Genomic DNA, 26,663 nt, shown 5'->3' with positions numbered 1-26,663 from the left:
TATGGCTAGATTTCCCCCTATACATATTATCCTAACCCATTGGCTTGTAATTTTTATGTGGTTCCTACAGGTGAGACAAAAGAATCAGTCATCTTTGGAGGAAGCTGGATCCATAACACTACAAGTACAATCAACTCTGTTGTTAACAACACAGCTACCCTCAAGCTTTCCCAAGGCAAGGTCACGATGATCGTCTGGGATGGGGAGTGCATTGAATCCGATCCTCTACCCACACCAACTACTTCCATAAAGGGTACTCTCACACCCCCAACAATAATTGGTAAGTCTTCTAACCCTCTTGAACTTCCACCAGAACTAAACCCACCAAGAATATGGATTGGAATTCCAACTGAGAATGGTCTACAATGGTAGCAAGCCCACATATATCCTATGGTTCACACCAATCTCATATTCTTGGAGGCATGGAAAACTCTTGAAAAACCCACACTTGCATAAGAAAACACTTACATTCAAATTTCACATGAAATACTTTTAATGAGTGTCAAGTATTTCATTCCTAAAATTTTCATAAGAAATAACCAGTTGGAGTGCAGATTTCATGTCATCGATGCAGGAGCACTCCGAGGCCAGATTATCATTGGAAAAGAGTGGATTGATGCCACTCACTGCCAAATCAATTGGCAAGAAGAAACGGCCACCATGGATGTCAACGGCAAAAAAGCCACCATCCTCTTATGTCCCCACCAAGAGGAAAACATACACATACCTTTACCCCAAACTTCCCTTTCCCCTCAAGTCCCATCCTCATCACCGGCAGTCTCCCATGTTACCACACCCCGTGCCTCACCAAAGTTGGTCAAACGGGCACTATCGACACCCTCCAACAATGACAGTCAAGCCTCATCATCGTCGACTTTCCCCCTCAACTCTACATCCTCGACCACCCACGCTACAAGCACCCTGACCACTTACCTTTATCATGACAATCAATGGTGTGCACGCAAGAATCTTCTTGCAGCGCAGGGGTTCTACAATGGGGGCTACACATAACTTTGGATTCCAAAACGGCCATCTTTGTCACCCAAGGAATTATCATTTAGCACCACAAAATCATATTTTATTTAAAAACCCAAACCTCGCAAAGCAACAAACCCCTAAATAACCACCTTTTCACGTAATAATGAGCCCACATTGCTCTCTCAACAAGAAGGTGAAGATGTTCTTCATTAGGCTCACAAGTTGATTTAATTATGTGATGCCTATCCAATGATTTTGACTATAACACTAGCTACATCAAGAGTCTCTTGTAACTTAATTATTTCAAGCCTTTCACTACTGTACATCTTCTTGTAAGAGAACTTTCATGCCTTTCATTATGCATCTTCTTTTAAGAGCACTTTAATGCACTTAAAAGATTAAAAAAACACATGGGAATAAGAATGTAGGAATATGTCCTACAAAATCTCAACCCGAAAAGGCTAGAGTCTTGACTAGTCTTATTTCCACTACTTCGTGTAATTCTTACCCTTTCCTACTTTTAAGGTTTCCTTTCCTCAATTTAATCCACAAATTTTATGAAACATTTCTTTTAACAATCCTTATAAATCTCTTTAAAGTCGTTCTTCTAACTCCATATATGTCATCACATGAATATCTGACCTACAAGTCAATTTTGATACAGTTTTCTTTCCCATGTTTTACATGCTTTCACTACAACATGACACATCTCTCTCCAAAAGTTAGGGTTTTCTCCCTTTAATCCCAAATACTTGGAAAATAAAGAATTTCAAAGGTATATATATATATATATATAAAGGAAGTACCTCTTCTTTCGTATGTGTATGAGAGATCTACATACGGTCTCTTCTCTCCTTCCCTTAGGCATGGGCCTCTTCTTTTGTATGTGTATGAGAGAGCTACATGTGATCTCTTCTCTCCCTCTCTTAGGCATGGGCCTTCTACTTGGATCTCAGGCAGAGCCATGTTGCTCCCATAGACTATGGTGGCCACCTCTTCCTTGGGTTTGGTGTCTCTCCTTGATTCTTGTGCTCCCTCCTTATGATGATATGGGCTTGGTTGGTTGGCTCTAAGCTCCACAACTCTTTTGGTTGAACTTTAGATCCATAAATGATAATGATACCATGTATTTTGGGGACACATAAGGGGTCCAAATGATGACGAGCTAGAAATTTTCATATTTGAGACCATGAGATATCTTTGAAAATCAGGCTTAAGGAAGCCCTAAAATCAGTATTAAAGTGAATTAGCACATGTGCTAGTGAAACTAAAGCCAAGACTAGTGTGGCTTAATGTTTTTGGATGATTATCAGGTTCAAATTGAGGTGTTTTAAGGACATATTAATGTCCGTAAATTTAGGATAATGACCTAAAAGGAAACATGTTAGAATAAGAGAATTTTTGGAGAGAGAATTTAGGGTAATTACCAAAAAGCAAACATGTTAAAATAATTTTTAGAGCGAATGTTAGAGTTTACATAATCGTGTATTGACATAGGTAAATGATTAGCGGATGCAAAGGTTGAATAATTGACCATGACCTGACTCTTTTAAGTAAAGGTATATGAGATAAGACCAAGAAAGGTATCTTGGTATAACATAGGGTTATAAGAGATGTTAGGCTATTATAAATATTACAATTTGGGGTTACCCACAATAAATATAGTATTCTTTGATGATTATGGTCAAGAGTTTAGATGTCAAGTCAAATATACTTGGCAAAACAAGAAGTGACCATGTGTGTTGTCAAATTTCCAAGTCACCACACTTGTATGGTGTCAATGTAGACCCCTACACTAGAAGAGAAAGACACCACTTGTAGGTGCCAATGTAGACCCCTACACTAGAAGATAAAGACAAAAGAACTGGAGCTTCCCATGCCAAAATATGTCTAGTCAAATGAAATGCAAAAATAGAGTTCAAACTTGGAGTCAAGCTCTAGGGAAAAAGGTAACTCCAAGAGCATGCGTGGAGACTTTGAAATCCTCTGAGATTTGAAGGCTAAGAAGTAACCTCTTTGGAGGGAACCCTTTGGAGGGTATGATGGAGTATGATGTTGGAAAAGTCTAGGATGGTCTGACCAAATCCATAGGACTATGTAAGTACTTTAATGGGACATGAGCATGCATTGTTGTACATATTAATTTCATACATAAAATTATGTATTATTGTCTTTATGTAGTTATGTAACTTTATGGAGTCTATGCCATTATGATGGAGTAATAGAGGGCCCTCTACTACGATAGATTCTCATGGCAATCTACTATATGATCCCCATAGTTCTACAGAAGTGCTAGATAGGTTACCACTAGATAGGGAAACCTAGGTGTGGCATTAGCCCACTGGTATTATGGTACATACATCTATGGATCATCCAAAATCTGTGGATCCTTAGTCACCCTCCACTGCATTAAGGAGTTTAGATGATTGGAACTCAAGGGTGGTCGGGTTGTTTGAGCTCCTATGGGAGGATAACTTCCTCTTTGTACAAATCCATTAATATATATGGGCACGTTGTTGGAATTTATTGTGTTGGTTTTGTTATGATTAGTGTCTACATAAGCTAGTAATTCATCACTATATGTTTACATGCGATATGTTGAATAGTCATGACTAAATATATGTTCAAAAGAACAAATGATGGTCTAGTATTGACTACACGATGATGTCATGTGAAGGAAAGTAATTTTAATTGTGTGGTGACATATGTGTCATGTCATGTGGTTATATGAATGAAAATTATGAGGTGGATATTGCTCTAACTTGTGTGCTAGACCTACCAATACTACTATTTAGTAACTAAGGCTATCATCTAGTCTCTAAACTAGGACTTTCTATCATGTTACTCTCAATACCATCTAGCAACAACTAAGGCTATTCTTTGGTGTCTAAACCAAGTCTAAACTAGGCCTTTGTGTCGTGTTTCTCAACCGTGGCTTCTGCTAATAATGGGGGGTCTTAAACATGAGGCAACTAAATTCATTACAAAATAGATTAAGGGTGGACATTGATATACAACAACACTTCTCCTCTGTTTAGGTGTTGGACTTTTTTTCTTTGTTGGTCTAGCTTTTTTCTCTTCGCATTAAGTTTTTTGCTCAAATTTATAGGTTAAAACTTCTTTCTTCTTACACCTTCCTTGACAAAACTTCCTTGGATATTTGGCTCATGACAACGTTGTTCCACCATGAATTTTCTTACAAGCAACACTACTGAATGAGCTTGAAAGGGAGAGATTATCTCCTCTCCTGGGAACAACATGTTTATAGCAATTTAGCTTATCCAATAGTCACGTTCTAATTACACTCGAACAAAAACCAAAACCATAGCATGGATTTGCAAATAAAATCCTTAACTACTCCATTTATGATTTAAAAAGCAAAAATGTAATCATCCTAATCACTCTTAAATTGATTAAAACATGATAATAAGTATATCTTCACACTCCATGAGTGTGGAAATCTAATCCCTAATCATGATATCACATTATTTACATAATCTCTTCTTGCTTGTGGCTTCTCACTCCCAGTTCTCTTAGGAAGAAGAAGACCCCCACAAAAATGTTATGATATTGACTTTGTAGTTTTAATTTTGGGCACCCTTGTTTTGATATATCGTCCTTGTTCTTTATCTTATTCGACTAGCCTTTTTTGGCAATTTTTTTGCTCTCTTGGGCATTTTCCACTTCTTTGCATGCTTTTGGCCTCCATTTAGCACCTTTGTGTGTACAACCCACATTTAGCACCTTTATTTGCATGATTTTGGCCCCGATTTAGCACCGTTATTTGCATGCTTTTGGCCCCCATTTTGCACGCCCCACATTGTGTTAGGAAACAAGGCCTAGTCAAAAAGGCCATGTTATGGACACCTAGTAAATTTTATATAGAAAATTAGGGAATGATGAAATTCTCTTGCTTAATCATTAGATTGTGTTTGGTATAATATTATCTCAAATTCCAAGTTCTTGAATATTTTCTCACATCAATAGATTGTGTTTTTGTATAATATTTATTTACTTATACTGTCGCAAATTCCAAGTTCTTGACTATTTCCTCACAAGAACTTTTATTTTGCCAAATTTTCCATGTTAAGTGTGGACTATTTTCCAAGTTCTTGAGTATTTTCTCACAAGAACTTTCATTTTGCCAATTTTTCCATGTTTGGACCAACTTGATGTAATCATACCACTAGCTATAGGGAGATTGTTTTAGGATAACACTTTCCTGCTATATGTGGTGTTATGTAGTATGTTTGTGGACTATGATCCTTGGTTTGAGGAATCTTTATGTTATCCATAACATAAAGCTTTAGGATAACACTTTCTTGCTATATGTGGTGTTATGTACTAGGTTTGTGGACTATGATCCTTGGTTTGAGGACTTACACATGTCATGCAATTAGGAAACTCCCATATGTAATTAAGTATTATTAAAGAAAGGGCATGTGATTGTGTTTTCTATAGCCTTGAAAGGAAATATGTGTGAATGTTTGTAGCTTTAAGTTGAATGCTTATTTGTGAAAGTTTCAAGTGGAGTGGACAAGTTGACTAAGATATTGTACATGTGTTAGTGGATATTATATGTGATATTATCAATGTGAATAAGTTTGATAGTAATGATTATCAATTTCGTTTGTGAAAGTTTCAATTGAGTGTAAGCTTTTATAGGTAAAGTACACTCCTTATGATTTTTTTAAAAATTATAACAATTTAAATTATACCCACCTTACATAAATTTTAAGATATTTGGAAATTTAAAGTGCACCCCCATTTTGTAAATTTTAAAATATTTAAAAATTTAAAGTACACTCCTTATCTAAATTTAAAAGTTAAAGTACACCACTTCTACAAATTTGAATTACATGCCTTATAAAAATTAAAGTACATCCCTTATAGAGATTTAACGTATACCCCTTATAAAAATTTAAAGTACACCCCTTATAGAAATTATAGTACACCCCTTATAGAAATTAAAGTACACCCCTTATAGAAATTTAAAGTACACCCCTTATAGAAATTAAAGTACACCCCTTATATAAATTAGACTACACCCCTTATAGAAATTTGAAGTACACCCCTTATAGAGAGTTAAAGTACACCCCTTATAGAAATTTAAAGTACACCCCTTATAGAAATTTAAGGTACACCCCTTACATAAATTAAAAGTACACCCCTTATAGAAATTAAAGTACATCCCTTATAGAAATTTAGAGTACACACCTTATAAAAATTTAAAGTACAACCCTTACATAAATTTAAGGTACACCCCTTAGAAATTTAAAGCAAACCCCTTATAAAAATTGAAGGGACACCCCTTATCAAAATTTAAGGTACACCAGTTATAGAGATTTAAGGTACACCCCTTATAGAAATTTAAGGTACACCCCTTATAGAAATTTAAAGTACACCAGTTATGGAAATTTTAAGTACATCTCTTATGTAAATTAGAAAATAAAAAATTATCCCTTTTTGGACCAAACCTACTAAGTTTTGCATTTTTCAAGTCCACAAAAATGAAAAACCATTTTGTTGAACTCACGTGAAATCCTACACATTCCTAGGTAAACCTCCCCAAATAACTATGGAACTTATAACTACATTGTGATGTATCGATAATTTCTTTAAAAAAATCTTACTCTTGCTCAAGTGATTAGCTCACTATGCTCCCTTTAAAAAGGTTGCAAGCTCAAGCCTCATAAATGAAAAATGAATTTTATTATTGTTGAAAAATAACAAAACGGTCAATTTCTAGATTTTTTAAAAACATTGATACATTAGTTTTTCATCAACATAAAAAGCATTAGCTTTTTTACCATTATAAAATAATAAAACTATCGATCTCTAGATTTTTTAAAAAATTTAATACATAATTTTTTCTTATAAGCCCATAGTTATAGCTAATTACCATATTAGTTTCAATTATAAAATGCCAAAATATTTATATACATATATACATACATATACATCAATTACATCAAATTTCATACTAACTAAGTTTTATTGCATTTCTTTGTCAAAATATCAAATTCGGGTACATCAATGAATTATGAAAATCAAACAAGTGCATATCTTGATTGCATAATCAAAATATCAATTCTACCTAACGACTATATAAGAGAATTATGACTTCACACACAAAGTTATTGTGTGATAAAATATTAACACTTGAGTGCAAGCTAATGCACTAAGGTAACTTCTAGGGTTTGATTAGAGTTTAAAGGAAAGCAACATGAGCTACTAAGCTTGTAAAGATTTTATGTATTGAATTGTTATTCTTTGTAATGCGTGTGCATGTGCATTAAGTTATTACAAATTTTGTGATAAGAAAGAATAAAGGATTAGACAAAGTAAACAAAAATGTCACAATGCAAAATCTAAGATTTTAACATTGTTTTGAAATGATACTTTAAATTATGCTCATGGAATCTAATAAAGAAAGTTGGGGCAAAATGTTTGTCTTGAGTTATCTTTAATCATGATTGTGTGTTCAATCATGAAAAAGTGATTTTATGGAAATAAAAGAAAAGTCTTATATTTAACACACGAGTCTAATTTTGTTTCATGTGAAAAAAATTGAGTGGTCCTATATTAAGGTATATTACTATCATAAAAGCTCCTAGTACTAGCCTCCTTTATCATGAAAATAGTCATGCAACTTGTTAATAACATGTCGTTCGTTATTGTTACACTTTGATAATAGAGGATTGTAACATTGGACTCCTTAATCACGAAATGAAGTCATGCGTCTTGTCAAGCATTAGTTACTCCTATGTGTCAAAATATGGGTTTTGAGTGTTGGGCATGTTGATGTGTTTTCAATTTAACTTGTATTCTTTGGCGTAATGGGGACAACTAGTGCATGAGGATGGCATTTCAACCCATTAGCCCACATTGACTTAGGCATAAAGTTAAAGCAAGTATTTAGCTGGCCATGACAAGACAAAATCACATTAATCTTTGTAGTATGTTTTTGAAGAATTATCATCATTATATTGATAAAGCGTTGATTAATGTCCTATTATAGTGTCTTGTAAAGGATACATCATTATTGTAGGATTTCAAATAGAGCACCTCAATATGGTGGGGAAGGGAGGGTTAGTTATCTTTTTGTCATTAGTTATTATAATTACAAGTGCATATTCTAACTCTGCTTATGGAGACACAAAAGTGTACATAGTGCATCTCAAAAGCCCTCCACTTATACATTACGATGGCCTCCCACAACCAGCTAATTCAAGAGATCGAGGACTTCATATTATAAGGAGCAGGTTTACTTCTTGATAAATTAAGCTTTGTGGTACAGTGTACATCGTAAATCTAGAGTGTGTGTATGATAAGTTGGTGAAATGAAACATGTAAATATAGAGTGCATGTAAATCTAGATTGTAAATTAGCCTTTGTAGTAGAGTTTACATTGTAAATCTAGAGTGTATGTATGATGAGGTTGGTGAAATGAAACATGTAAATCTAGAGTGCATGCATGACAGCACATGACAAGGGTATTAAAATGGAACATGTAATGATGTTTTGTGAGGATGACGATATTCAGCAAGGTAGCCATGGCATATAGGAGTTTACTAGTGCAGGGCCATGATACTCTACTTAAGGAAGCTCTTGGTGATGGAGCCAGAAACAATAAGCTCTATAGCTACTCATATCTCATCAACGGCTTTGCTGCATCCATGTCATTGGAGCAGGTAATTCAGTTAGACTTGAAGCCTCCTTCATCAAATACTTGTTTTAATTATTGATTATGGGGTGAATCGAGGGGTTAAAATATAGCAAAATGCATTACCTAGTGAGAACTTGGGGAGGGTTTAGGGACGGGCGGTAGCTCAGTTGTTAAGGTGTTTCGTTGTCAAAACCCAGGTTATGGGTTCGAACCCTACTGGCTACCCCGATTGATGCCTTACCCTTGTGTACCGATTGAAGCTTGCCCCTGCTTTGTGGGATAAGGGGGGTCCCATGGGTACTAAGCCCGCTTCCTAACGCCCAACTTTAAAAAAAAAAAAATACACACTTTTACATAACATACACATAGCTAGCCTAGCCCCTTACATAACATACACATAGCCTAGCCCCTTACACTTGGAATTTGTTCTAAGTGTAAGGGTTGGCTTTATTGAAAACTTGTAAATGGAAGGTTGTGTGAACCTATGCCATACATGGGGTGTAAATCTAATGCCATAAACTTACAATAACCACATGACCTCACCCAACTTGGTGACACCTATTTGTATATTGCAAATAATTACAAATTAAAAGTAATGGAACAAAATTTCATGGCTACTACCTTCGGCACTTTTGGGGCCCCACTAAATGACAAAGCCTAAATGGTATGTCTACTTTCCCTTTATTAATCTCATGTCCATGGCCATCCACTCAATATGGGAAATCTTTAAAGGTTGCTCTCATCCTAGAGAAGATCTAGAACCAATTTTTTTTTACGTGTGGAAAACATAACACACACTCTTTTAGTTGTGCGTATGTAAAAAAGATCTAGAACTTTTTTTTTGGTGGAAAACATTACACACTCTTTTTTAGTTGTGCATATATAGTGTGGCTCTATGTGCGTAAATCATGTCCATTGTATCATTGGAGGGTGGCCCATGTCTTGGTAATTATAGTGCCCATTACCCATAGATAATTGAATGTTAGATGCCATCTTAGGCCAAGCTAGGCCTAAGATCGCATCTAAGGCCCAAGAGGTGGCACGTGCCTTGGTAATTATGCCTTGCAATTATAGTGCCCATTACCCATAGATAATTGAGTGATGGATGCCCCCCCTTTAGGCCAAGCTAGGCCTATTCATAAGTAGTGTGAAAATTTTAAAAAGATTTATGCCATCATTGTGTCCCACATAAGGCCTTTAGTACACATACAAGAGGTAGCAGAAACTTTTAAACTTTTTGATGTCTTTGCAAGGGCCCTCAATCTTGTGCAAAGTTGGGAAGGTTCCATATTCACATGAAGTGTCTCCCCCAATGGAGCACGCAAAATAGTTTTACCCTCAAACACATACCCAAAGCACGTTAGCTCAAGAATAGGTTGACTCTATTCTCAATCTTTCTTGACTATATCAAAAGCTTTATGCTAAAATTTGTGAGGCTCATTGTGAACTCCCCAAAAGATTAAGCTCCTTGCACATTTGAAGTTGCAAAAGAGGTGTCTATATATGTTGAAAGTAAACATTCTTAACAAAACTTAAAGCCCTCTCATGTAAAGTTACTTCAATGAGTGCCTTACTAAGGGGGGCTTTAAGGTGCATTTCCTTATCTAGTTATTTTTGCATTCTATTCCACTCTATTGTGGATTTAGTTCCTTAAAATGGGGAAAAAAGAAAACTAACACTTTATTCCAAATTTTACCTTTGAAGTCCTATGCTGAAGAACATTGGATCATGTTAAGAACCCCCTAAATTATTGCTAAGCATATAAGTAGCCCTACATATAGAAAGGTTTATGAGGATAAAAATTCAGTACTACATGAAAGGAGAAAACAAAGTGAGTTGAAAAAAGAGAAGAAAAAGCTAAAGTAATTTTGTCTTAGAAAAGAATACAATGTGATAGTGTGCCATTTTGGAAGGTCTTAAGCCTCTAAGTTGACATTGTAACATATTTTGAATGGTTATGATCTTGTAGAATGGAATATTGGAGATGGTTCGGAATGATGAGTTCATTATGTCATAAAATTGGTAATCTTATGAGATGTATTCCTAGTGTAGCCTGGTTGGTAAGGGGTTTGACTCTCAAGATAGGTGCTGGAGTTTGAACCCTGGTGTCCTACAATTGCTGGAGAAAGCTTACATGCCTAGGGGGTTGACCTAGGAATATGTAAGAAGGGGATTGCGTTTACATGAAATTAACGTACATAGGAGGGCTATAACTTGAAAAGGTGAAAAAATCCATGGTTGTGGTCCTAAAAGTAGGGGGGCTATAAATCGAAAAGGTGAAAAAATCCATGGTTTTGGTCCTAAAAGGAGTGGGTTTACAAATTACTACCTCAAAATTCATTAAAGCGGTGTATCTAAATGCCAAATATTCATAGATCTAACATGTGGTGATCCCACAGTGCAAGAGAAAACTTGTTCTATGGATCGAGTTTCTCATAAACACATCAGTAAAAGAAGGTTTAAAACTTGTGCTATGGATTGAGTTTCTCATAAACAATGTACACATCACTAAAATAAGGTTTAAATCGATGTTAGACACGCTTGTTATTCCATATTAAGAAGTTGACTTTGGAAAAAAGCAGGCGGCCATGATAGCAAGAATGGAGGAGGTAGTAACAGTAGAGAGAGATGAGAGGGTGAGGAAGCTGACAACTTACACACCGAGCTACCTGAATCTACCAAAAGGGGCATGGGAGAGAGCATCGAGAGGAGGAGATGATGGTGCAGGAGAAGGCATTGTGATAGGCATGGTGGACACGGGAATCGATCCCACACACCCGAGCTTCGCCAACAGCAGGCTCCACTTGTACAATAACACCAACGGTCTCGACCATTTCAAAGGAGAGTGCGAGGTTGCGCAGGAGTTCCCTCAAGGTTCTTGCAATGGCAAAATTGTTGCAGCTCGCCATTTTGCAAAAGCCGCTAAAGCTAGTGGCTTATTCAATGCAACCAGAGATTACGCTTCTCCCTTTGACGGGGATGGCCATGGCACGTAAGCCCCCGTCTCTCTCTCTCTCTCTCTCTCTCTCTCTCTCTCTCTTACTGTATGTTAATCTGTCGTGAGTTTCTCTTCTGTTACTGCATGTTAATCTGTCGTGAGTTTCTCTTCTGTTGCACGTACGTGGGGTGGTAGATCTAGTTTCTGGTTTATGCGCAATATTCTAAGGCCATAATCTCGTTTAATGTAGGCACACGGCTGCGACAGCTGCTGGGAATCACGGCGTTGCCGTCAAAGTTGCCGGAATGTTCTTTGGAAACGCAAGCGGCATGGCTCCTCGAGCTAGGTAAACTAATTCCATATATTAAAAAACAATGTTGATTCTAATTAGTCTTTAGCATGCAAAAAGCAAGAATTTTAAAAAAAAATCACTATCCGCATATTATTTGTGCCGACAAAATGCAGATTAGCAATATACAAAGCACTTTATGTTGGATTCGGAGGCTTTTATGCAGATGTGGTTGCAGCATTAGAGAAGGTAATAAATAAATTTACAAAAAAAAAACTCTCAGGGCGATTAATGTTTTTACATATATCTTCTAGTTAATCGGATTAGATTGTACTGTAATCCCTGCAAAGCAATAGTTTTGTGCAAGTGTGGCCCTAAGATTTAAGGATGGAATTCATATATCGTTAATCCTCAAGGGGGTTTAATTGTAATTCTTTTGCAGTAATTAAGAGATTTTCATGCTTCTAATTATAGCTCGAAAGTAATGCGCAGGCGGTGGAGGATGGGGTGGATATATTGAATTTGTCGATTGGGCCAAGTACGCCACCGCGGGGGGTGGCAACCTACTTCAACACTTTGGACTTGGCCTTGCTTTCAGCTGTGAAGGCTGGGGTGTTTGTAGTGCAGGCAGCAGGAAATGGAGGCCCTAGCCCTTACAGCATTGTGTCCTTTAGCCCTTGGATCTTCACGGTTGCTGCATCCCACCATGACCGCACCTATTCCAACTCCATCATCTTAGGAAATAATCGGACCATCAAAGGCCTTGGCCTCTCACGTAAGTAGCAATATTATCCATCAATTCTTTATCTTAAAAACCTATCTAAGCTGTTTTTTTTTATACAGTTTGGCTGGAATTAGTTTGGTTAATGTGGTTCTCCTCCGGACTTGGCATTAGTTTGGTTAACGGACTTGGCATTAGTTTGGTTAAGGTGGTTCTCGAGAGTCCCGAGGTCATGGGTTAAAGCCCCCCTCTACAAGTGGTCATGGGTTATTTAACCCCCTCTACAAGAGGTCATGGGTTAGAGCCCCCTTCTACAAGGGGTGGCATGTAGGGTGTGTGTAACCTAGCTAACTTTCAGTGCCATCACTCTCTTTAACAAGCTAGTGTCACCCTATTGCAATCTTCAAAGCATTAGAAGTTTCCTTAATCGATTCTTCTCAACCTCGTGCAATCTTAACAAGTTAGTGTCCTTAATTAATTCTTATCATGTCCACTCTCTTTACCAACCTAGTGCAATCTTAAAAGGCATTAAAAGCTTAACATATAAAGTCACCTATCTCACAAAAACCCTACAAGACTTATTATTTTGAAGTTCCTTAGCCTTCCATGTCATGGGATCCAGAGGTCAATACCCTACGATCCCTAGGCACCATGGCAAGTATGTTTATGCCCATACTAAACTATTTACTATTGAGTGTTATGATTATAGTTTCAAAGAAGACTGCTTTTGTTGTAACTAATTATTTTTACCTATGATTTTACTTGTAAGTTTTCTTTAAAAAGATAAATAAAATGTGTAAGTGACCAAATTGATACTCGATAGCAAGTTAAAGGCCTGCTCAATATAAATTTATTTAAATGCTAATGTGCCATTCTACTAGGGATCCTCTTTTCTCAAATACAATTATTGCATGGTACGCACATATGATGTTTCATTCTTCTAGGCAACCTCTTTTCTAAAATACAACTGTATTTTAAATATGTTGTAATATGCATGCAAACAATAAAACATCTAAAACTAGGAACTAAAAGTTAATGGTGGTGGAAAGATTATCTCTAATCACATAGCATAGTAGTAAGAGATTTGAGGTCGAGAGTGCAAATTGAACTAGCTAATAATGGTTTGTGAGCAAGATTGGAAGGTTGTAGGGGAGGGTCCATGAACGAGTGCAAAAAGCTCTTAAACAATTAATAGAATGGTAAAGCTCTTTATCTTTTTCTTGTTCATTAAAAACTTTATAAGAGATGTACCTTTTTTGTTTCCATGTTTTGATTTATAGGTGGCACAAAAGGTGAAGGAATGCATAGCTTGGTTCTTGCTAACAAGGCAAGAAGGAATTACACACAAACAATATATAAGGAGAGATCTGATGTTGAAGAATGCCAAGATCCAATAAGCTTTGACAAAGGGGAGGTGGAAGGAAAGATACTTGTTTGCACGTTCACTTTCAATTTTCTAGTGGGTAGAGCATCTGTGAGAAAAGTGGAGGCTACCGCAGATGAACTATCTGCAAGTGGTGTAGTCTTCACAGTAAGCCCTTGGATACAAGGCTTCGATTTTCATGCTGATACCATGCCATTTAGGATCCCTATTATCATTCTCCCATATGCTAGTGACTCACAGGTTTGAAGCCATCAATATCATCTAGGATTTATAGCTAAATTTTATTTTATAATTTTTGCCTAAGGTTTGCAACCCTCCCTACTACCCTTTTATACCCTCCCTACTACCCTTTTATTACCTAGTTGTTGTTAAGATCTACAAAATGTTATTTAAAACTTGCCTTCATTAATCCCAAAATTGAGAAGTTTTATCTTGATTAACCACCAAATTGTGGCTCATAATCAAGAATTTGAATTTTAAACTTGCATACATTACATGCAGGATTTGCTGGACTACTGCACTAAATCATCCCAAAGAAACTACAATGAAGCAGCACCTTCTGGAAGAATAGTGGGAGCTATTGCAAATTTTAGCCATGAGACTCCCAAAGTGGCTTCTTACTCATCAAGAGGTCCAGATCCTGCTGATAATTTCTATCGAGCTGCCGACATCTTGAAACCTAGCATTGCAGCCCCTGGAAGCTCCATATGGGCCGCTTGGACGCCAAATGGTGTAGACACACGGTATTTTGAAGGTAAGCAAAATGGCCAAATTATCTCATTTAACTCTAACAAGAAGGAAATTTTATTTAAAAAACCATATATTTTTTCACTTGATTAGAATTGAAGAGCTCGGACTTAGACCCAATATATCTTTTAATTTAGAGCTAAACATTGAGACACTAAAGGAACAAACTCAACCTTGAGCCATTAAGCTCTTGATTGGATTTAGGAGGTAGGAGATAAATCAAGAAAGGGTACTAAACTACAAGGAATAGTCAAGAACTTAGGATTTCTTGATTGAGAGCTTGCAATAATATAAACCACTTTTCCAATGATTTACATGAAATTAAGGACTCTCTCCCCCTCCACTCCCTCTTCCTCCCCTCCCCCTCCCCCATTTTCCCTTGTTTGCATGTGTGCATGCACTCACAAAGAGAGAGAGAGAGAGAGAGAGAGAGAGAGAGTATATTTTGTTAACATCTAACAAAAAGGTCACAAGGATCTACAATTAAAACTCACAATTATGTATGTACAACATAGGAGTAATAAAAGAATGTAAAACTTAGGCTTCAAATATGAAAAAGACTAGGGATTATCTTCATGTATCCTCTAATGATTAGCCTAGCCATAAGTATCCCTTAGTATGTAACAAGCAAACCATAATGAATCCCTTAGTATTATTTTTTTAAATTTTGAAATTTCAAATCACATTTTTAACTTTTAAAATTAGTTTTTATACATGACAATGAAATTGAGAGAGAGAGAGAGAGAGAGAGAGAGAGAGAGAGAGAGAGAGAGAGAGAGTATTTTAGATTGAAATTAAATTTTCTTTCTCAAACAAAAGTATATGCCATGAGGAATAATAAGGGAAAGAAAATAATAAATTGTGGGGCTTGTGTTACTATGCACGTGTAGGGGAGAAATTTGCGCTGATATCAGGGACTAGCATGGCTACACCACACATTACTGGAATTGCAGCACTTGTAAAGCAAAAGAATTCAAATTTGAGCCCGGCAGGAATTGCATCTGCAATGGCAACCACATCATCTGTAAGAGATCATAAAGGGAACGCCGTCAAGGTAGACAATCCTACTGGCAGCTACATCTCAACCAAGACTTCTAAGGAGGCGACTCCATTTGACATGGGAAATGGAGTAATAAATGCCACTGCAGCCATGGATCCTGGTCTCATATTTGATGCAGGTATACTTTACCAAGAGCCCATTATGATGTGTGTAGGTATCTTAACATGGAGATTTCTCCTTGTCTAGTTGCTCGTCTAGTTGATTACCATTCATAAAAGTAAACAATTGAATAATTTTCCATATTGATCATTCTCTCTCTCTCTCTCTCTCTCTCTCTCTCTCTCTCTCTATCTATATATATATATATATATATATATATATATATATATATATATATAGATATAGATATAGATATAGATATATAGATATATAGATATATAGATATATAGATATATCTATTACAATGTTTATGGCAAACAAAACCACACCATTTGCATAAATACACAGGAAGGTGATTTGAATTCATATACCCAGGCCTTGATTACTTGCCTCCCTTGCTTGTGTGAAAATGATCTCCGTGGGTGCAACTTGCTTAACTTTTTATAAATTATCAAGTGAATACTGTATATATTGACGAAGAAAGGACTTTTTTAAATAAAGATATTCATAAATCTTAAAAAAAATATGAAGCCCTTAACATTTTAAAAAGACATCATCTCCAAGATGCTAAAATTATAAAAATGTTAAGGGCTATCTTGGAAAAAAGAATGTTGATATGTAGCTATAATAAGTATAAAGATTTCTCGAGTTATTTACTAATCAAAGTTGATATATTAAAAGTTAATATTGTAAGTCAATAATGTTTTTTAAATATGTATAAACTTTTCTTCAAAATTAAAAAGACGAGGACACACAAATATATACAAATAAATTTACTTATCTCAACTATCATCTAGAAAGATTGTTCGAAGGAACCTTGATTTTGGAAACAAAAGATTATATGCACATATGTGTGTTCTCTAATTTACAAACTTAAATTTTGGAAATAATAAATAAGATATATCATATGCACTTCTATATATATCCTCTAATTGCAAACAAATTCACACACTTGCATAGCATGAAAAATAAGGAAGAAAACACACACAAGACTACTTGTGCTTGATTGCATAGCATGAAAAATAGGGAAAAATCACACACATGAGACCACTTGTGCTTGATTGCATAATGAAAAATAGCCTCCTCACGCCCATGGCCTTTTTGTTTTGGCTATATTATGTTTATGGATGTTTATGGTTGATGTTCATCACGGTGATGCTATGTGAGTAATGGGGTATGGGGAGCATGTCTATGGTGGCATGGCCACGGTGCTGAGCATTAGACTCGGCCTGTGGCCATGACCATCAAGTGGACATTAGATAGAGAGAGAGAGAGAGAGAGAGAGAGAGAGAGAAGTGTGTGTGTGTGTGTGTGAGAGTGAGAGAGAGAGAGAGAGAGAACTTTCTCAAGTTATTGATGATATCATACTGGCCGTTTTGTTGAGTTGACAGATTATGAGGATTACGTGAAGTTTCTATGCACAATCCGTGGTGCTGCTGCCGAAGTGAGGAGAAAAGTTGGAGACAAGTGTAATAGGGGCACCCGTGGGCTACCCACAGATCTAAATGCTCCATACATCACGATTTCATACTTGAACGACAGCCGGACAGTCCCGCGCACGGTGACTCAGGTGGCCAAGGTGACGGAAACCTACAACGTCACCGTCAACGCGCCCACAACAGCCTCTGTGATGGTCAGCCCCTCTCGCTTCACGTTAGAATACCTAAAATCACAAGACCTTGAGATCACCATTGAGCCCACCAAATGGAAAAGCCGCGCTTCAAGCTTTGGAAGTATCCTCTTCACCGGCAGCCATGGCCACTTCGCCCACATCCCCATTGCCCTCGTCTCTGTCAATAATACTACTTACTGATTATAAGATCATGAAATGAAATGAAGCATGATCAAGCGCATACTTGAACCTTGTTATAACCATTTCAAATAGCTCAACAATAGGGAACCGAAACACATTCCAATTAATTATTGATCTAATAATGTCTGTGTAATCCACGCCATCTTTGGTAACTGTCTTGTACAGCTACACAGACGGTGCGCGGGAGCTGAAGCACCTCGCAGAATCCTCTCTCTCTGTGTTTGTCGTTTCATCAGGGCACGCAGATTCTCTCTCTCTCTGGGAAACATGGCAGCTGTATTTTTCAGATGTAGGAACTCCCGTTTCTCTCTCTCTCTCTCTCTTTCTCTCTCTCTCTCTCTCTCGCTCGTATAGAGGCCTTACTGTCGTAGAAGTATGAGGGAGAGCTAGCTATAGTAGGAGGAGAGACGAACGACATAGCGAAGCTGCAAATGCCTTTGCCATGCGCAGGGGTGCGTGACGGGGTTGCAAATATGAAGGAGTTGCTTTTATTCTAAGGCTACCTTCGATTTCTGTTGCCCGGGCAATGGGGCTCGATTGGTGTGAGTTCGTTCTTCGTGTGGAGGCGGAGTTTGTAGTCGAATGAAAAGTTCTCATGCAAGGCACTAGTGGATCCTCGAACCTTTAAATTCAAACTCTACGGGAGGGCCCAACCTGCTCGAACCTCTTTTTTCTTCTTTTGGAACTTCCAAATTCTTGCCATATATGGGAGCTTCCTGAAACTCAACTCTTCTCTTCTCTATATTATCTTAAGGAAGAGTTTCACAAAGCTGCCACTTGGAAAGAATTTGGAGGTTCCTAAAACTCTACTCTTCTCTTCTCTATATTATCTTAAGGAAGAGTTTTACAAAGCTGTCACGTGGAAAGAATTTGGAGGTTCTTGAAAAGGAGGAGGAGGTTTGGGTAGAATTTGATTTTGGAAGCCTCAAAAGACTTGCGAAGCACGGGTTCTCAACTAGTTCTTTATAAAATATATAGAGAGAGATAGAGATGCCCATTTGAACCTTTTAACATCATAGAATTTTCAAATACATGTTTATTCTCAAAAAGTGATTGTTAGATGGGTGATCATTTGGCTCAATAAGGATGCCAAAATTTTTCTAGGATTAAATGATCAAGGAGCACTCGAAAAACAACCGTTGATTAGTCATATTTGTTAAAGGGCATCAAACTTTTATAGGGAGTTATATTCTCACGAAACAAGTGTGTCGTCATGTCAATGTTTTAAGTAATTAAGGACTTGTGATGATGTTTGAAGGTATTTGGTTTTTAGATGATAAGCTTCTTATTGTTATATAATTTAATAACTACACGACTCTTTTACTCACACACTCTTTCAAACTCTACGGGAGTGAGAAGGTTTAGCTAGAGGGCTCGAAAGTGTTGAGAAGCTCATTGGGAATTGGTGGATATAAGCAATAGAGTGTAGACACTAGTCTAGTAGTGTGTGTGTGGATAACAATGGCCATGCTCAACTGGCCAAGTGTGTGGACATTAGCATTATGTTTATTTTTAGTGTGAACTTACATTAGAAAATGTGTTATGTTTTGTGGAGTGCAATGAAGGAAAGCTATAGAGCTTCTTTACTTGGTGTGTGTTAATGAAATGAGAGCAAGTATAGTTTATGTGTCTCTTATGTTCCTTCTACTCTCTTTTCACAGTATCAAAGCTTGGGTAGCTCTCATTAGGGTTTCTTGAGTGAGTAAGAAAGAGGGAAAATTATGGTTTTTTCAACTTTCCATTGGAGCTATGGAGCAAAGAGAAGTTGTGAAGCACACTCAAATGAAGCAGATCTGAAGCTTTTTGTAACCACTGAGTAACCCTAGACACTCTACTGCAGATTGTAGGTATTTTCAGAGAGATTGAAGCCAACAAGTGGCTACCCTAAGCAACAAATATTTCTAGTTTTCAAGCTCTCCATGGAAGCTGTGTGAAGGCTTGTGTGAATGTATGGCATTGTGGAGCCTTATAGGTTTGATGTATTGATGTATGGCAACTTAGCAAATGGTTTTAGCATTCAAATCTAAAGCTATAGTAACAATTGAAGCATTGGTTATAGAGAAATCCAGCAATTAAGCTCAACAAGATCCATGGCTATGTATGCAAAAAGTTGAACCATTGAAGAATTTAGTGTCATTTTATGCACATCTTGGAAGCATAGGAGATTGCATAATGAAGCTAGCAATCAATTGGAAGACCTTACACCTTAATATCAAAGGAGGCGACAGCCCATCATTCAGCTAGGTTACTGTTTGTATATATCTGGAGCAAATGTAATAGTAGAAGGTATGTAAGGGTGATAAGCATCAAGCTTGGGCTTAATAAGCTTTATAGAAGCTACCTACAGCAACATATAGTGGAAGGACTCTCAAGGGCAACATGCGGCCCACATCACTTGTAGCAACTAGCGCGCGACAGCCTGAATCTAGTGCTAACTCTCTTTGAAGATCTCCAGTTTGAGAACATTGAGCTATGAGCTATAATCATGTGTTAAACATAATAAAATACTCAATTAAGCTTGTGTATTAGGTTGTACAAGGGCTCTGAGATGGGTATTCTTAGTAGTAATGTGCTAGCCAGTCAACTACAAACTAGTGCAGACTATCCCTGAGGCAAGTGTATAGTGTTTAAACCAATCTTAGCTTATTACACAAACTCATTAGCTTGAACATACACTTAATACCATGCCTAAGCAAGTAAATGATTGGCTATGAACTCGAGAGTAGTGGAAAAAAGCATAACGACCAGTTTTACTATTCTATGCAGGTCAGCACAGAGTGCAAAATAGTGGACTGTGAGCAACTTGAAGTTCACTTGAGTTAAAGCATTGGGTCATCATATATTAAAGTTTACACATTAGCCATAAGCAATGGGCAGCTCACAATAGCCAAGACCACCTGAAAAGATGGTCTTGGGCGGCACAAAGTGCAAAACAAAGTCTACACATTAGAGCCACAAGCAATGGGCAGCTCACAATAGCCAAGACCACCTGAAAAGGTGGTCTCGGGCGGCAACAGAGTGCAAAACAGTGGACTGTGAGCAACTTGAAGTTCACTTGAGTTAAAGCATTGGGTCACACATCATACATTAAAGTCTACACGTTAGCCACAAGCAATGGGCGGCTCACAATAGCCAAGACCACCTGAAAAGGTGGCCTTGGACGGCACAAAGTGCAAAACAGTGGACTATGAGCAACTTGAAGTTCACTTGAGTTAAAGCATTGGGTCACACATCATACATTAAAGTCTACACATTAGCCACAAGCAATGGGCGGCTCACAATAGCCAAGACCACCTGAATAGGTGGTCTTGGCTAGCATGCGTAGGGGAAGGCGCCCCAAGCGCTGGACACTCAAGAACCACAAGTCCACGCCACAAAGCAAGGCCACCAAGCAACCACATCCCCCTCTTGGTAACGAGGGAGATGGGGATGAAAATAGCCTATAAAGGCTCCTAGCTTTGCAAAAAAAAGTCTATGGGAAGGCGCCCCAAGTGCTGGGCACTCAAGAACCACAAGTCCATGCCACAAAGCAAGGCCACCAAGCAACCACACCCCCTCTTGGTAACGAGGGAGATGGGGATGAAAATAGCCTATAAAGGCTCCTAGCTTTGCGAAAAAAAGTCTATGGGAAGGCGCCCCAAGCGCTGGGCACTCAAGAACCACAAGTCCACGCCACAAAGCAAGGCCACCAAACAAGCAACCACACCCCCTCTTGGTAACGAGGGAGATGGGGGTGAAAATAGCCTATAAAGGCTCCTAGCTTTGCGAAAAAAAGTCTATGTGAAGGCGCCCCAAGCGCTGGGCACTCAAGAACCACAAGTCCACGCCACAAAGCAAGGCCACTAAGCAACCACACCCCCTCTTGGTAACGAGGGAGATGGGGGTGAAAATAGCCTATAAAGGCTCTTAGCTTTGCGAAAAAAAAATCTATGGGAAGGCGCCCCAAGTGCTGGGCACTCTCAAGAACCACAAGTCCACGCCACAAAGCAAGGCCACCAAGCAACCACAGCCCCTCTTGGTATCAAGGGAAATGAGGGTAAAAATAGCCTATAAAGGCTCCTAGGTTTGCGAAAAAAGTCTATGTGGGATAAATACAGGAGCTCCATGCACACAGTTCCACCAAGAAAAGGAAAAAAAAACTTATCCCCTCTAAACCTTTGACATAAAAACATTACAAGCTTTTTCCAAAGCATTGAAACACCAAAGCTATTTAAAAATATGCAAGCACTACTTTGCCAAAAAAAATGACTAGACCTCCCTAATATTCCAAGTGACCATTCCTCTCTTCCCGTGAGGTTCAAAAAAAGAGGAAAAAAATCCCGATCATATCAACCATCTCCTAAAGAAGTACGGCATTCATGCCTTACGTGCTCTACCTTAGATATGTTCTCCTCAAAATTTTGTTTACCATGCCATATTTGTCCAAAACGAGTGAAGTAAGGCTTAAGACACTAACCATTTACTTGGGTAGCATGCACATGTCCCGATAAATCTATAAGTTGATAATTACCATTATCGTAAACCTTTTTGATAATGAATAGACCTTCCCAACGCTATAAAAATTTGGCATCAAATTGATTATCAAGATGGCTATCATATCTAAGTACAAGAATGTGTTTCTGTAAACCTTTTTCCTTAAGTAAAGAATCAAACTTCTTCTTAGCATCTTGAGAATTGGTTATAAATTATTCAATAGCGCTCTGTCTCTCTGCCCAAATCCAAACAATGCAAAGCTATGAGTCTACCTTGAAACATATCATCAGGATCCCTATTTATCTTCCTTAAGAATTCTATAAAGGTCACATCAACTTTAATAGGAGCAAGTGCATCTTGACCATAAACCATGAAAAGGAGTAAACTATGTAGAGGCTTTAAAGGTAGTCCTATATGTAGAGGCTTTAAAGGTAGTCCTATATGTCTAGAGTACTCCATCACAATGTTTATTCCAAGTCCTTAGCTTAGCTTCCACATGTTTAACTATAATTTTTCATAAGATACCATTAATCTTTTCCACTAAAGCATTACACTGTGGGTAATAAGGAGTAGTATATTGAGTTTATCAAGGATCTACTTCAATATCCCTTCTTGAAAGCCTGGACCACGATCAGAAACCAATTCCAAAGGTGTGCCAAAATGACAACATATATGACAAAAGATGAATCTTGAAATTGCAATTTCTATCACCCTTGAAACACTTGCTGCTTCATCCCATCTGGTCATATAATCCACTGTAACCAATATGTAAACTTTGCCATTTTGAGTCCTAGGCAAAGGTCCAATAGCATCAACACCCCATTTCTCAAATGGTCTATAAGCTATAATAGGTTGTCTTGGTCCATACATCAGCCACTTATCACCAGCTAATTGATAAGCATGACAAGTTTTACACTAATGAACCACATCAACATGTAAACTAGGCCAAGTATATCCTGCCTACTATAAGTTTTTTTTACATTCAAGTCATGTGGAAAATGTCCACCACATACCTCATCATGACAACATTGAAGAATATGTGGAATATATATAGCCTTTGGAACCCTCCTTAAGACCATAATCCTTCCCTCTCTGATAGAGAAGGTAACCAATAAGTGAGTATGAAAGCCCTTTCTTTTAAAAGCCTTCGTTTTGTATTGCTGTCAAACCAATAGGCAATTCCCTAGTCTATAACCATTGCAAAAGTTCCTTCAAAGTTACTTCTCCTTGAAATTTTGGATCTTTCAGAAGTGCATTGCTCACCATAGCTGCCACTTATTCTTTAGCGAGTTGATTTTCTTCTTGATTTTGTTGTCTATACACATATAACAACTACACCTCCTTAAACTACTTAAAAAAAGCTCGAATACTTTGCACAAGCTCTTTTAATTTATCATTTTTACATATCCAAATGCCAAGAACTTGTTCAACAAGTAATAATGCATCTCCTTTAATGAATAATTTATCCACTCCTGCTTGTTTGCCTTGGATTAGAATTTATTTTTGGGGCTAGTGTTTAGGCACCAATTGGTTGAGACGTTGACAAAAAAATCACAGGAGGATGAAAAAGAGTTGATTGTGGCATGTGCAATATGATGCACCTTCTCTAGTCACATATAGAGTAGGGAAATCCCACTATAATTGTATAGGGCTAGAGAAACAGGGCATGGAAACATTCCAATATAATGCACCTTCTCTAGCCATAGATAGAGTAGGGAATCCCACTATAATTGTATAGGACTAGAGAAACAATCACATGACCCAGCTAGGGCACGGAAACATTCCAAGTGGGAGAGTAGTGATGGAGTTTTGGAGAAAGAAGACTCCAACATCCTCAAGAATTGTTCCGCCTCAGTGTTGGTTTGTACATCTTATAAGACTACCTTCTCTTTTAACACAATTTGACCATGTAGATCATATGAGACTAGTCCACCACCAGCTTTCCCTGTCTATCTTGATATTCACCATCAAAGGATAATAAAAAATCATTCTCAAAAGGCTTTAAGGCCATATCCCTTTAAGTGGTTCTTCAATCCTTCGTTGCTTCTCATAGACTTTGTAAGTCATTATATCTGCAAGTGTGGCCCTGTTTCTATCTTCCACTTTAAAGGTATAGTTAAACTCTTGCAATTCCAATATCCACTTAGCAATCCTATGAGACCCTATCATATGCTAAACAGCAACTGGAAAAAGTTTCTCCACTGTAATCACAATAAAAGGTTTGCTAATTAAATATGCACGAAACATTCTCACTACAAACATCAAGGCCAAAACAAGCTGCTCTATGCCAAAATAACTCTTTTCTCCAGTAGTCATCACCTTGCTTACAAAATAAATGGGTTGTAAAAGAATAGAATGGCACTAATAGCATCTTTCCCAATGCTCAGATTTAGGTGGCAACAAAGTAGGAAGAGTGCTTAATACCTTGTTTAGCTCACCAAAATATACATCATACTCCTCATTCCAAACAAAAGTTATTTAGTTGGCTAAAGAGTGTAAAGGGTGCAAAAGCTAAGAAAGTAAATGAATAAACCTGGCCATATACCTGACTTTTTAGATAAAAGAAATGAGTTCCTTGAGACTGGAAGGGGAAGGTAAATCCAAAAATACTTTAATTCTAGCTGGGTCCACTAAAATTCACTTTGTTGAAACTGAATGGCCAAGTAGAACTACTTCTTTCCTAGCAATCTTACATTTTTCATAATTCAATTGCCCACCCAAGCTAACCGATTGTTGTAGACCCTCTTCCACCTTCAAGAAATGTGAAATGTGAGGACTATAGGTACAAAAATCATCAATGTATACCATGATGGACTTCCCAAAGAATGGCTGAAAGATATAATTCATATACCTCTCAAAAGTTGAAGGGAAATTTGTCAACCCAAAATGGATCACATGATAAGCAAAACATCCCCATGGGGTAATGAATGTAGTCTTTTTTTGATCTCCCTCTGCAATGCATATCTAAAAATAACCTGAATAACCATCACATACTGTATAACACTCATCATGACCACCCACTTCATTTTAAGAATCTCATCTTGAAAGGGTAGGGAAAAATGATCCCGCTTTGTTACTACATTGAGTGGTTTATAATCCACACATACCCCCCATCTACCGTTCTTTTTAGGAGTAACCACCACCACAAGAGAAACCCACTCAAAATTTTCAAAAGAGTAAATGAATCCTACTTTTATTAATTTAGTTACATCTTTAAGCAAGGCATCATGGTGAACCATTTCCAACCATCACAATTTTTAAGCCACTGGTTGAACATCTTCTTTCAACTCAATGTGGTGTTCTATTGCATCTACTCCTCTAATCTATATATAATAAAAAATAAACAAATTAGGATACCCGTTTAGCAGGTCCAAAAATTACTTCTGCTCTCCAAGCTCCAAGTCATCTGCTAATATATCTTCCAACTTATTTTGATATGTCTTCAACTCTTCTTGAGCCTTAGCCATAGTTCCTTTATTCCCTTTAGAATAAAGTGTCACCCCCATTACCTCCAACACAGATAAATCCTTGATGTCACTAGAGGACTCAAATTCTTCTTCTGAATAGAAATACTCCTCATTGATCTCCACATCATCCGATCCTCGTATTGGATATCTTTCTGCTTCTTTTCTTTCATGTCATAAACCAATGCTTGCTTCCCAACAAGTTGCATCACTGATGATTACCCTTCATTGGGTTGTTGCAAGATGAGGGTGTCCAGTTTTATCCAGTTTATGCTAGACTAGGACAATTCTTGGTGGAGAGTAAATTTAGGGGGCCAAGGTACTTCAAATGAGATCAAGCAACTAATAAAAAATACACATACACTCAAATTAATACAAATTAGTCTAATTAATTAAAATTTATCAAAAATATGATGAAATGATTAAAAATGATCTTTCCATACTTAGAGTGATCCAATTTTTTTTTCATAGATGCACCATTATAAGTACACTAGTCCCTATGGGTTTTACATTACATCAAAAAATGTAATTTTACTAATTAGACTATTAATATTTGCAGGCCTTCTGATAGCCTCGAAGAATTTTAGAAAAGAGATCATTAAAAATCCGACCATTAGATTTGCAACTTTGACTAACCACCACATTCTACTAATGTCTCACTATCTACCACTCTTTTGATCTACAATATTAAGCATTTTAAGTGGTAGTTATTGTGGGTGAAAAAAGTGGCATATATTATAACACTTTAAAGACCTTGAAATATTTAAAATAAATAGACAAATAGCTTAAAATTTTCTCAAAAAATCAACTTAAGCTCTATATTATGTGAAGATCTAAGGTCCAAAGTGGGAATCTCATATGAGTTTATATGTAAAAGATATTAGAATTTTATAGAATCAGTCCAAATTCGGGACAGGGTATCGGGACAGGGTGTATACATTGACTTTGTACCTAAGGAAATGAGGACTTTCAACTATCTAATGCTTAATCAGATTATGCAACTATATTCCCAACTTTGCATGTGATGT

The 26,663-nt window shown here is 37.3% G+C and overlaps 1 protein-coding gene across 1 annotated transcript; it reads left to right on the top strand.

Annotated features, from left to right (window-relative positions):
• Nucleotides 1-11,227: 11,227 nt before the first annotated feature.
• LOC147621210 (subtilisin-like protease SBT2.2) lies at nucleotides 11,228-17,741 on the top strand. The gene is made up of 8 exons (XM_086824511.1): nucleotides 11,228-11,639; nucleotides 11,836-11,931; nucleotides 12,051-12,123; nucleotides 12,367-12,649; nucleotides 13,876-14,219; nucleotides 14,481-14,733; nucleotides 15,617-15,904; nucleotides 17,277-17,741. The coding sequence occupies exons 1-8, from the start codon at nucleotides 11,236-11,238 to the stop codon at nucleotides 17,696-17,698; spliced, it is 2,163 nt and encodes a 720-aa protein (XP_086680637.1). The 5' UTR covers nucleotides 11,228-11,235; the 3' UTR covers nucleotides 17,699-17,741.
• The last annotated feature ends 8,922 nt before the right edge of the window (nucleotides 17,742-26,663 follow it).

Source organism: Cibotium barometz, chromosome 30 (assembly GCF_041138505.1).
Source record: "Cibotium barometz isolate CiBa-2024 chromosome 30, ASM4113850v1, whole genome shotgun sequence".
In the NCBI taxonomy this organism is placed as follows: domain Eukaryota; kingdom Viridiplantae; phylum Streptophyta; class Polypodiopsida; order Cyatheales; family Cibotiaceae; genus Cibotium; species Cibotium barometz.
The sequence above is the reverse complement of the archived record's forward strand: the minus strand, read 5'-3'. Positions and strand labels throughout refer to the sequence as shown.